The following is a 13,379-nucleotide window of genomic DNA, read 5'->3' as shown; positions in this document are numbered from 1 at the left end:
AGGGTAATTGTGTTGATAAGTAGGTTCCGCTTGAGTGACTTCGGCCTGAATTATAGACGGGGCTTCCCGACGAGGTCTATTTCGGGCTTCCCGAGGAGCCCTAGCCATGAATTCAAGTCGATTAATGGGGACCTTCTCTATATATATTTCAAGGACGTTTAAAGTTATGCATTGCCTATAATCATAAGGCGCCTTCAAATAATCAGTCAAAGAATCATCGTCTTGAATGTACCACTATCCATAACTAGTTACACCTTGCGGCGTAAATAACGTTGGATATTTTCCAATTATATTTAGATCAAAATCACTTCTACTAACTTGTAGTATATTATACAAGGCTTGGAGTAGTTTTGAGAATTTTAAGTCAAGTGGAAACTTAAAATGGTATTTTGGGGAAGAATCATAGTGCAAATTATTTTCCTCGAATATAATTTGTCCGTCCCAGAATAAAGAAACTCTAATTCTTGGAACATTTGCCATATTTTGAATAATTTAGGAGGAATACAAAATGCAAAAACTAGATGAAACTTCGAATTTTTTGCTTTTTTTTGCTTTTTTTGCCTGATACGAACTCAGTATTAATAGGATTTGAAGTTTGAATATAGAACCAACGCATGCATGCAATTACAGTGTCTTGCAGTGTTACGTCAAATCAAATTAAGTGCGGAGTTGCATAACGCATGAAATAATTGTGTTGTCCCAGCAGAATAGCGCAGTAAATTACTGCGTTATTCTGTCACAACGCAGTAAAATACCGCGCTATGACAGTATAACGCATTAATTTATTGCGTTATACTACTATAACGCAATTTTATCAAGCGCTATATCGTCTCAAAGACTCAATCGTCAAAACGAAAAACGTCATGATTCGAATCAAACTTTATATAACGTAATTTGATGAATAGTTGTTACCAACCACACAACATTCCACACAAAATTGAGTTACTATGTCATTTTTTGATCAATTTAGAGATATTAGTCGTGTTATATCGTTCACTCCGAAACATATTTGAAGCAATGGGTAGGACCTGAGAACTAGATGATGATGATTTTCATTACTCAAATAACCCTAACGATAGATTCAATCGAGAATACAATAATAAAATGAGAGAGGAGTGGGATTGGCGTGTTAGGGAGGCTGCAGCACTGGAGCACAAGTTAGTGTCACCTCACTTATTTTCTTGTATTTGGTAAGTAAACGCAACGTATTAATACAAAAGCACTCATAATATAATATAGATAAACACTATGGTTTGAGGAAGGGGATTGGGGTAGTAGAGTGGTGATAAGTGTGGCGGAGTAGCAGGGTTGGGGGTGAGTAGAGGGAATGAGGAGGGGACAATCAACATGGAACGTCACTTACGGATCCCTATTCCTTTCAGAAGTCATTTTTCTAATTTTTAAAGAATTTGTTTTCCTACAAATAATATTTTTCAAAATATTTGTATCAATCAAACATGAGAAAATTTTACATACCAAACATACCCTTGATTTTTTAAATTCCAAACTTGCATAGAGATAGAAGAAGTAAGTTTAGGATTCTTCTCATGCCAATTGGGCGGCCGAAAGCAAAATGACATATTTCTAATATATCTGACTGAGAGAGCTTAGTTTGTATTATTTGACTCGAGACCTAAAAAATTAAGGTAATTGTTGAAATTCTTTTCAATTGTCTTGTCTTGGATGAGTATTATAGTTTAGTCTATTAACAAGATTAGACACAGAAAATTGAAATACAAACTTAACTGTCAAATAACTTTTGATTGCTTTTTTCTACTCATGTAGATGGTTTTGAGACGTTAAAAAAAAAATTGGACCAACCAAATATTCAAAGATTGGAAAATGAAAATAGTTTCCTCCATACCGAATACACCCTTAAATTTAAGTTCTAAATTATATAATTTAGTTTGTATTTTTTGACTCGAGACCTCTTTCTTATCCATGTTAGACAAAGAACGTAATTATTGAAACTCTTTTGACTTGCGGTTTAGTCTGTTAGCAAAGATAATAGTAAGAAAAATAAAAAACTGTCAAATAATTCTTGCATGCTTACTTATGTAGACGTTTTGGGACGTTCCATGTCCAAAATGTTTGATATCGTTCTATTTCTAGGTAACTTTTATAAGAATTTATATTGATTTAAACCTGTATTTATTTTATAAGAATTTATATTGATTTAAACCTGTTTAACTTTGACGTGATGCTTGTTGCACTTTCTCTCTAACATTCCAACTTGTTGATGCACTTTCTCATCGACACCCTTTTTTTTAAACCGACTTCTAGAGTAGACAGTTCGTTCCTCTTGTGCATATCTTCTTGCACCTCTTTAAACTTGTAATAGTTTGTTAGTCCTTCTCAAAGATGATTGTTTTTCATGCATATCATTTGCCCGACGTTTGCCAACATCATCATCATTGGCCAGACGGGCGGCATATATGAGTCATAGCCGCCCGCCGGCAGCGCAAGCTCTTTGATTTTCTACCGGGATCGTAGAAGCTCTGATACCAATTTGAAGGAAAATATTTTATTAATAGACTTTATGAATCTCTACAATATCTCTTATTCTCTCTTGTTTTCACTTGTGAAAATAGCTAGTAGCACTCCTATTTATGATAGTATAAAACCTATTTTAACTCAGAATAGGAAAAGTTATTCCTATACTAATTTGACTATAAATCCTAATTGGACATGGATTAAAATATCAAACCCTAACCAATTTTTGTTTCATGCAATTTTGAATTATTATTTCCAACATTCTTCCTCAAGTGAAACCAACCATGGAAGAGCCATGAAAATGTAGCTGAACCTTAAACTTTCGTCCGAAACACCAGAGCACCACCATAGAAACTATACGTTCACCTTGAAAACCAGCTTTGAACCATCACACCCGTTCACTGTCACTAAGAGATTCCATCGGTCTCTTTTACGCAACTTCGAGATCCTTCTTTTGCTGAGCTGTATCGGAGTCGGGGTCCAGTTCGAGTCGCCGACGAGGCTTTCCTGTCGGGTTTCAGATCTGTCGAGGATGTAATCTAACGCTTTGAGGTCCATTTCTGTTCTTATTTCTATTTTGAGTCGTGGTTTAGTTGATCTTTGTTATAGTTGCTTATGTGGTTGAATCCATGTATGTGTTTTGTATCACCTGTTAAGTTTGGTCCTTATTTTTGGACACTGCTATGAAGTGAGGCATTCATTTACATGGAAGTATTAAGTTACATGAAAGGTTAAGTGTTCAAGGATTAAGGACGTTGAGTAAATTAGGCCATGATTTTGAGATAAACTTGAAAGAAAATTGGGTTTAAGTTGAGTTAATATTGGAAAGTTTTACACGTTAAAGGTCCTCTCTTTTGCCGCTTTATTTATTATTACATGAGTTTTTATCGTTCAACTTTGTTGTGTATTTACTCTTTTTGATAAATTGCTTATTAAGTTCTCGTTGGTTTGATGATTATGTTGGGGTACGGAAGTCCTAATTTTTATAAGCTAATTGATTGTGCATGGATGTGTCTTGATGGGTTAGCTGTTAATTTTTTTTTGGTAAGCTCATGCTTTAGTGGTAATCCATTGAGATGAAATTGCTTGTTAATAAATTCATTTTATCCATTATTAGACTGAATATTAGATGTTGCTGGCGTGAAGTTAGAATTAGAAATTTTGATTAAGATAATATGGGTTGTTAACAGAGGCGGACCCAGGATTTTAATACGCCGGAGGCATTATTATCTTAACATAAATGCCAACAAAATTTTTAGTGACGACTGAGGGATAATACTGTGTCGGAACGGTCAATAATAGCATAGCAGTAGCGAAAATACAAGTATTTAGGTCAAATATGTGTAATAAATAAAATTTAACACAGTTAGAAAATGAAAGAGATAGCTCAGTGGCTAAGGCTGTGCAACATGTGGTGACAGTGCAGGTTCGAATCTAGGCGAGCTCATTTAACGCTTATTGTTTTCCTAAAAATAGGCTAAAAAAAATAATTAAAAGTGACTTTCGGGTTCGATCCGGGGTGACATGTAAGGGAAGCAGCAGTTGCAACTAACGTGCCCCAAAGACACTTTCGTTTGTTAGAGTGCACAATTAAATATATACTAATTTCTCAAGGTATATACACACATATATATATATATATATATACATAATTTTTTCCGAAGGGTGGGAGTGCAAGTCATGTAGGTCCGCCTCTGGTTGTTAAGACAATTGAGCCGTATGGGATTTCCTTTAATTGATCCGATAATTAAATTGTGAGATGAGCGAGATGGGGTGCGAATTATTTCAAACCCCGCTGTCAAGTATAAAAGAAAAGAGCGGAAAAAACAATTATAAGGGAGCGAAATGGGTTGCGAATTTATTCAAAACCCGTTGTCAAAAGAGTGAAAATTAACTATTAATAATAAAGTCTCGGATTTAGAGACAAATAATTGCTTCTAATGGTAGACACTTTAGGCGCGTCTAATAATAACTGTGTTGACCATGTGGACATACCCGTTCCTTGGTTAAATGCATATAATCAAAGAAAAGCCATGTGGACCATCTTGTTCCTTGAAAAGTCATGTCGGTCATCCCGTTCCTTGACACTTTAATAATAATTGTGTTGACCATATGGACAGACCCGTTTCCCTGGTTAAATGCATATAAATTAAAGAAAAGGCATGTGGGCCACTCCGCTTCTTGACAATCTAATAATATAATTAATGAAAGACCTTATGTGCATACACGCTTCTAAGTTTAAACAATTAAAACACGTTCTATCCAAGAATTAATTATAACCAGGTATAAGTCGATAAAAGCGACCGTGCTAGAACCACGGGACTCGGGGAATGCCTAACACCTTCTCCCCGGTCAACAGAATTCCTTACCCGGTCTTTTATTTTCGCAGAGCAAAAAAATAAAAATAAAGAGTCATTTCCTTTTGATTAGGGATTCAATAAGGTGAATTGGAACACCAAAACTCAATTCCAAGTAGGGACTCTGTAAATAAATAATCCCTATTCGAAACAGTCACTTCAAATGGAAAAACCCTTTAAATAGTTGAAACCCGTGTGCGTTCAACGCGCGGGGCCCACAAAGGGGTGTGACAAGAGTTGCTTCTTTATTTATATATTTTAGGAAAACTCACTACAACATGAAAACATGATAGCATAAAGTACTAATATCATTACACCAATAATAATAAACATGATCTATAGCAAAAATACTTTTTAAATAAAAAAATCAAATTTAACGCTGGAGGCGTACGCTTTTACATCCTGGACTTGCGCTTTTGCGCCCAAGGCTTACGCCTATGAATCTACGACTTTCATTTGAGTCCCTGAGCGTTTTTGGTATTCCCCGCCCTAGGACTCACCCCGAGAGCGCCTTTGAAAACTCTGGACTAAATTTAGGTGAATATAAAACATAATTTTTAATTTAATAATTAAGCATGTACTAAGTAGAAAAAGAATGTCACAATAATTTTTTTACTTGTCTATAATAAATTTTATAGGAAAAAAATAATTTGAAACAATTTAATAATCATTTCTACATAAAAGAAAGACACAAACTTTTGGATCAATTTTAAATTTGGTTAAATAGATAGATTTTTTTAGTGTCACTATCACATTTTCCACACTGTCACTCCACATCTTGTTGGACTAGCAAGCCTTGTACCTTTTCCCGTCTCACGAGCTTTATTCTCAATGGCAACAACTTCAGTGGATCGGTCGAATATTGGCAATGCCTCTATGCTCACTTTCTTGGACCTGCGCAACAATGTCTTGGAGGGTGTCATACCAGAAGAGATTGGGAATTAACACAACTTGAATATCTCAGCTTTTATAACAACACTGTCAGTGGTGTTATTCCCTAATAAAGAAACAAAATAGGAATAAAAATGAGGCATATGAAAAAGTTATAGGATATGGCACGTTACCTCCAAAAGAGTTAGTCTCTAAGTGGTTTGTATTACCAAAAAAGACTTGAAAGTGCTTTAATATTTTATAATAACCTATAATGGATGAAATAATAAAAGACAAATATAAGAGCAAATTTGGAAGAAGAAGCCTTTAGTTGGCAGTCCTAGTTGTAATTTAACCAGGAATTGTAACTAAGGATTACATAAAAGTTAGATTGACCCTTGTTATATATAGTAAAAAAATTGAACTAATTGACCGTATAGTACGCGTTGCACTATTTTTTTTTTAGACGAATGGAGTATAAGCTACAATTTATATTGTACGTTACGTATATAAAGTATTATTAGGTACGTGTGCATTAAATTTTAAAAATAAAATATTATAATGCACCTTGGCTCACTTCTCTTCAACCTCATCTAACTAAATCAAAATTCTAGAAGAATGTCTATTTTTATTAAAATCGTGAACTAAGATTTATTAAAATATTTAAAAGTGCAGTAGTAGAGCAGGTGAATTATTATTATTATTTTTTTTTTTTAAATCATAGATGGTAGATCAGAGCTGATATCTTGTACTGTAAATTTCGATTTTCACAAAAATATAAAATAAAATCTGCATGATCGTAACACATACTTAAGGTGAGGAGGTTGAAATTTCGTATATTTTTAGGGTTACAATGAGAGTATAGGGTCCTGCTAGGTTAGCAAGATCATCGACCTCATACCAATCCATCAATAGGATCTAAGTTTTGAGAAAATACGAGACATCTAAATCATACACGAGATTTATTTAAATTTTGCATTTGTACATCCAGTCAAGGCTTGTTGATTGACACGCTCTCCCATTTAAGTATAAAAGCATTTACTTTTGTTATACCGATATAAATTTGTACATCCACTAAAGGCTTGTTAATCGATACGTTTTCCCATTTAAGTACAAAAGCACTTAGTCTTGTTCTACCAATAAATTCGTACATCAACTAAAGGCTTGTTAATCGACATGTTTTCCCATTTAAGTACAAAAGCATTTACTCTTGTTTTCCTCTTGGGAACATGTTTCGTGTCTTGCAAAGGCTTCGGCAAAGATTCTAATTTGCTTGCGCTCGTCGGAAGGATCAACATCATAGAATACAGGAAGAACTAACCGTTTGGAGTTGTTCTTGAGTTCAAGGATATGCAAAAGCTCATTAAGACACCTTCTAGATGAGGCATAGTTTTTTGAGAGAATAATAATAAAAATGATTGATTCTTTAATTGCATTCGTGACTTCAGAGATCTGCTCATCATCAGCTCTGCATGTGTTGATTTCAACTTGGCAAAGTGTTGAGTAGAGATGATCTACAAAGGTATTTGAAGTATGGTCACCTTTACAACTCAATCAGAGAGAATCTCACATCATGATTTCCATAACATGTATTATTGTCCCTGTTATGGAATTGAAGAAACTAAAGAGAAAATTGAAGAGAGAATAAACTAAAACTCTTTGAATTGATTGTTGAATTATTTCTTGCATAGAAAAATAAAATCCTACATCTCTATTTATAGATAAATAAAGAGAATAAAATAAAAGGGAAATATATATAGGAAATATTTTCCTTATAAATACTAAACTAAATATTCTATAATGAATTTAGTAACTAGACTTAGAAGGAAACTAAATATTCTAGAATATTCCTAGCAAAAAATGGAAGTAAATATTTCTACCACTAATTAAATCATGAAGCGGAAGGAAAGTAAATTTTAACATTCCCCCTCAAACTCAAGTTGATGACCTGTTCTTCTCCTTCTTCTTGAAAGCCGTGTAAAATTATCTTTTAACTTCATCTTCGCTGGACAATTGTGATGGTTTTCACATTTCATCAATGAAGATTTGTGGAGCGCATTCAAAGATATATTGATGCTTGACATGGTTCAAAATAGGGATGGATAAAATTTGTATGGATTAAAATAAGTATTGGTTAAAAATTGGTATTGACTAAAAATTGATGCCCGGTGCGTTGAGAGTGAACACAGGTTAAATTTATTGGAGCCTGGTGCATTGAAAGTGAGCACGGGTTAAAAATGAGCCCTGCGTTAAAAATAAAAGCAAGGGTTAAGATTGGTTTAAAGTAGCCCCCCGTTAAAAATAAATGCAATGATTAAAATTGATTTGAAAATTGGTTAAAAGTCGTTCTTCTTCAATGAAATCACAGATCCATTGAGATGAATGAATCTGGCTCTGATACCACTGCTAGCCAATGGTATCAGAGCCAATGGGTCAGCCAATGATTCGGCGATGTTCAGGACATGTTCAAGGCGGTTTCAAATCAAGAGCAACCAATTTCACGATAATGATGATTTTATCCAGGAATACTACATGTGGATATGAATTTCAACCATAATTTCAACATCCCTGCTCCTGCATTTTTTAAAATAAAGCAAAATATTTTTAAACCAATTTTTAACCCATAACATTTTTAACCTTATTTTTAACCATGGCAAGCAGCAATGATGAAAATTATATGAAGAAGACGGATGAAGTTTTGTCAAAAAATCCAGGCCAAAAGGGGAGATTTGTTAGGGGTTTTGCCCTAATTTTCTTACCAAATTTGAGTTTTACTTTTCCTTTGAAGGAAAGTTAAAGTATTACCATAATTGCTTTTACTTTTCCTGAAAGGAAAATATAATCCTCTTCCATATTTGGCTAATCCTTGTCTTGGTGGAAAAGTTTTGTACATCTATAAATTGAAGACATCCTTTCCATAACTAAGATACAAACAATAGCATCAACAATGTAGTCGTTTAGAGAGTCTTGTTTATGGGGAGATTATTCTCTCATAGTTTTTAATGCTTTCTTTTAAATTAGGTTTTTTAATATGTAGGTCACTTGACCAAACCATATTATAATATTATGCATTTTAGTATATTTTCTTTGTTGTCTGATTTATAGTCGTTTAAGATTTGCAATTATTAGCTTCCGCATGTCGCCCTGATTATTTTGATCCCAACAGTCCCTTCTTTCCTTCTTCCTTATTAATTAATTAATTAATTAATTGTTTGTTATTGTTACCTGCATTTTGGTAGTGGCATATGACTTGTGTTGGTTGGAACACTTGTTCTTTTTAGGTTGATTAAATTAATAAGAAAGATGCTCCAATATTTTAAAGTGACCATTCTTGATTGCTTGGAAGTCCTTTCTTTCCCTTTCGCCATTTATTTCTATGAGGTACTTTTGGAATTATCTAGCTAGAAAGCATTCATCTTAATAAATGTACAAGAAATCGGAAAGACAAACGCACACACTTTTGCATTTAATATTACATAGCAAATTGCAAGATATGAGTTTGGAACAGAGAGCAAGGAAGGATCCCCATCTCCACGTTGATTGTGTCCTCCCATAATCCAACACACCTCATCTTCATCCCCACCCCCTAACCCCCATCTCCACCACCCCACACCCCTACCCCTCCACTCCCACCTTTCATAGTATGATTTGTCTAGATTATATACAAATTAATGCTTTTAGGATAATATGTTTTGTTTATGTACCGAACAACAGAAAATAAGTCAGAAATCTACTTATTTTCCTAAAAAACATTTTCCTTTATACCGAACACACCCTGATTGGGTAATGTTAACATAAAAATATTATATACTACTAGTGATGCATTATTGTAGAGAGAACTCTCCTTGATTTCATCAAAACATACATTAACTTGATACAAGATCCAAAAAGGATTGATGTGTCACAACTTATTTAGTGTGCTAAATGGCTACTAGAGGCCAAGAGCACAACATTATAGGCTACCCTTTAAGAAAGGCAACACTTTATTATTATTCGTGACAAGAATCCTTAATCTCTCTTAATTACTCCCTCATGATCTCTTCTTCAAGCACAGCTTCAGTTAAAGTTTTTACTTTCTCAGTCAAAGTCAACTCAGCTTCATTTGAAATACTCTCATCAAATACACATGGCTTAGTGCATAGGCAGAGTCTTCGGAGTTTGCTACAATGTCCATTAGTAAACTTCTCCTTGATGCAAGCTTTTCTGCATGACGAGTCGATAAAGCATAATCCGACGAAAGTATTGCTTTTTGCTTTGCAGTCCTCAGCTTGCACCTCTACAAATTATTCACAAGTACTTACAAATGTTAACAAAATAAAGACATGATTGAAAGAAATATTCAGAACAAAAAAAGTAGGAATCAGCGACAGACAAATTCTATAATTACATAACAAAACTCATTGTTAATTCTATTTAGCAACAGATAAATTGTGAGCTATTTAGTGACAAACTAGTGGCGAGCTTGGCAACTAAATCCAATTTTTTATGTAGTGATTGCTTGTATACTGTTAAGCGAAATACAACAAACAAGTTCTTTCAGGATATTTCAAAGCCGCCAATCATTAATGGTAACTTTTGAACTGCGAATAAATTTAGTTTCCTTAAAGAAAAATTACTTGTATACTCTTTAGAGGAATACATACAAGTTTCTTCATGATTAATTCCTCAAAGTCAAACATAACAAACCATTGGAACAGAGTAATACTACTCATTATTTTTTATTATTTGTATGAGGATTTCATTTAGAGGAATAAATTGAGACAAACCATAGGCAGCAACGAGCATCATTGCCAAGACCAGAAATGCCATGAAGCAAACGGAGCGAGCCATAGTCTCTTTGGATGAGTGAAAGAGATAGGAAATATTAGTAATAAGAAATATTGCAATTCTGAGTTGTGAATAAACACTGACACGATAGAGGTATTTATAGGCGGTGAATAAGAGTAAAACCAAAAAAGATAAAATTTAGTGGGCCAGTAAATGTGTGAAATAAATTTTTCCATCACGGTTGTTGGTAATTTTAATTTTGGAAGCATTAGTAACACAAAAAAACATGTTCCACATGGTCATCAAATTCTTTTATTTTTCTTTTTGATTTCTCATTCGGTGTACTTTGGTACTTGTTTTGAAGTTCGATTAATCTGGATTTGCACCCAAAAATCTTACTTTGTGAAGTAAAGTGTTCCCTCACTATCAAAAGTGATTCTATTTCCAGAGTTCGGGCCCGAGTGTTGGGATCGAAATAAAGGGGTGTCAAGCGAAGCTAATGATTACAACTTGAGCGAGGATAGATCAGAAACAAAGAAAAGTATATTAGAATATTTATAAAAATATAGTTTGGCGAATTGGTCTACATATGAAAAAACTAATAAATATAAAAGAAGATATAAAACTATCGGAGAATAGTCTCCCCTAAACAAGACTCTTTATCCCTAAAAGACTACATTGTGGATGCTATTTTGTTATTGTCTGAGAAGGAAGATCCTCAATTTATAGAAGTGCAAAACTTCTACTTCAAGAAAAGGATAGATTTGGAAGAGTTCTTTTCCACCGAGAAAATCTTTTGAAGTAAAATACAATTATAGTAAAATCCAAATAAAGTAAGAAATTCGGACAAAGCCTAACACCAAAATCTCTGATTAAGAATGAAGGAATTATCTAACTTTTGTTATAAAATAATATAACTAAAAAAAGAATAAGTAGAGAAGAGAGAAGAATTCTTATTTCTCTTGAGGGATAATTTTACAATGAAGGAGAACCCCTCTATTTATCGGGGAAAACTGGCTTGATCCCAAAGTTACTAACCCTAATTTCTCTCTTAAATATAGACATCCATAATAGATTATATTTCTCTATAACATGATAGAAATCCATAATAAATGGTATTTATCTATAACACTCCCCCTTGGATGTCTATTTGATAGATAATGTGCCTCATTAAAACCCAGTGAGAAAAATTCTAATGAAGGAAAAAGAGTACACATTTCTAATAATACGCATATTAGTTGCCTTATTAAAAACCTTACCAGGAAAATTCAATTGGGACAAAACCTTGGATAAGGGAAAAAGAGTACAGTGCACATTAACTCTCCCTAATGAGAACATCAATCTAAAACTTGAATCTTCGCATTCCTATCTTATGCACCATCTTCTGGAAAGTTGCAGTTGGTAGAGACTAGGTGAACAAATCAGCCATATTATCACTTAAACCAATCTATTGCACGTTGATATCACCCTTCTTTTGGAGATCGTGTGTGAAGAACAACTTTTATGAAACATGATGCTGTAACACCCCGTACCTTTAAACTAGGCTATATTCATGATTTGAGAATTAGAAGACCAAATGAGAAGTGTAGGAAATAAATGCATCTCAATTCAGCAAAATCCCACTTACACGACCAGTTATATGGACCGTATAAGTAGTTCGTGTTACGCAAGAGGGGAAATTTCAGTTTCTGCCAAAGTTCTAAAACATTATATAGACGTACTTGTGTCCGTATAATATGTTACAGACCGTATTTCAGTTCGTGGAACTCAATTGGGAAATTCCAGTTTCTGGGATTTTGATCAGGGTCAAATACGGCTAAGTCATACGGACCGTATAAGTTGACTGTATAATTTCCCGATGCAGTTAAGTATAAATACGTCATGTTCAGTTCTTTTTCCACTTTTCACATTCCCCAAGCCCTAGAACGAACGTATTCTTCTCCCAACAATCCAAAACATCAAGGTAAGTCAATCCAAGCCCTTCCAAATCAATTCTAACATGTGTTCTTATAATCTAACAATGAAATCATTGTTCTTAACATAAAGTTTTCAAGAAAACCCATTTAAAGGACTCAAGACTTAAAACGTGGGAATTCTTCTTCCAAAATTAGATTGTTGTCACAAGTTTGGAGCATTACCAGGTATGTATGGTTGCTATCTACGTGTGGGAACATCATTGTTCTTCCCCACGGTCCTTCTTCCATAAAGTATAGAGCTTTACGAAAACTAGAGTTTTCAACCATGTTCATGACAATCCTAGGTCCATGCCCCACGTTATATTATGTATTAAATTGTTATAAATTCTTTATTGTGTTCTTGATACATTATTTTGATGATTGAGAATCAGTCCGTAATCCATGAAAACCCGTACCTTGCATTCCATGGGTTCTTACATGCAAGTTATTAATTACTATGTTTATTTTCATGAACTTCTACATGTTTTCCATATTTCCATACAAGTTATATATATATATATATATATATATATATATATATATATATATATATATATATATATTATCTCATATTTTATTACAAGCAAGAATCATGTTTACAAGCAAGTTATATAATTCATGGGCTTCTTAGCCAACTATAAAATGTTCATGTTTTGGAGTTGCACCACTCATCGAAAAGGCTCGCGTAGCCCGAAACTATGTTGTGACACCGTAGATATGATCGCCTCCGACGGCCAGACTATCTCCTTCATGTTATATTGATCGATCCTTTCACGGACATTTTCATCTCTACCCTTGGGGCAAAAGGCCTCTGTCCCCAGGGACCGGGGCAAGGCGGGGATCTCCTTTCCGGGGCCCAGGTACCGTACTCCCCGTACCACGTAGCGTTTAAAATGTTTGGTTTTGGCGAAACGCTCTCCCCACTTTCCATGTTTTA

At 34.1% G+C, this 13,379-nt stretch overlaps 1 protein-coding gene across 1 annotated transcript in view; it reads right to left on the bottom strand.

Annotated features, from left to right (window-relative positions):
* LOC132039003 (defensin-like protein) overlaps positions 1-10,625 on the bottom strand; it is a 72,142-nt gene extending 61,517 nt beyond the window's left edge. Inside the window, exon 1 of the mRNA XM_059429528.1 lies at positions 10,487-10,625. Within this exon, the coding sequence (XP_059285511.1) occupies positions 10,487-10,550 (64 nt within the window). The 5' untranslated portion in view covers positions 10,551-10,625. The remainder of the gene's footprint in view (positions 1-10,486) is intronic.
* Between the last annotated feature and the right edge of the window lie 2,754 nt (positions 10,626-13,379).

This window comes from Lycium ferocissimum, chromosome 12 (genome assembly GCF_029784015.1).
Source record: "Lycium ferocissimum isolate CSIRO_LF1 chromosome 12, AGI_CSIRO_Lferr_CH_V1, whole genome shotgun sequence".
Classification (NCBI taxonomy): Eukaryota; Viridiplantae; Streptophyta; class Magnoliopsida; order Solanales; family Solanaceae; genus Lycium; species Lycium ferocissimum.
Note: the sequence above shows the minus strand (reverse complement) of the source record. Positions and strands in the feature narration are given on the sequence as shown.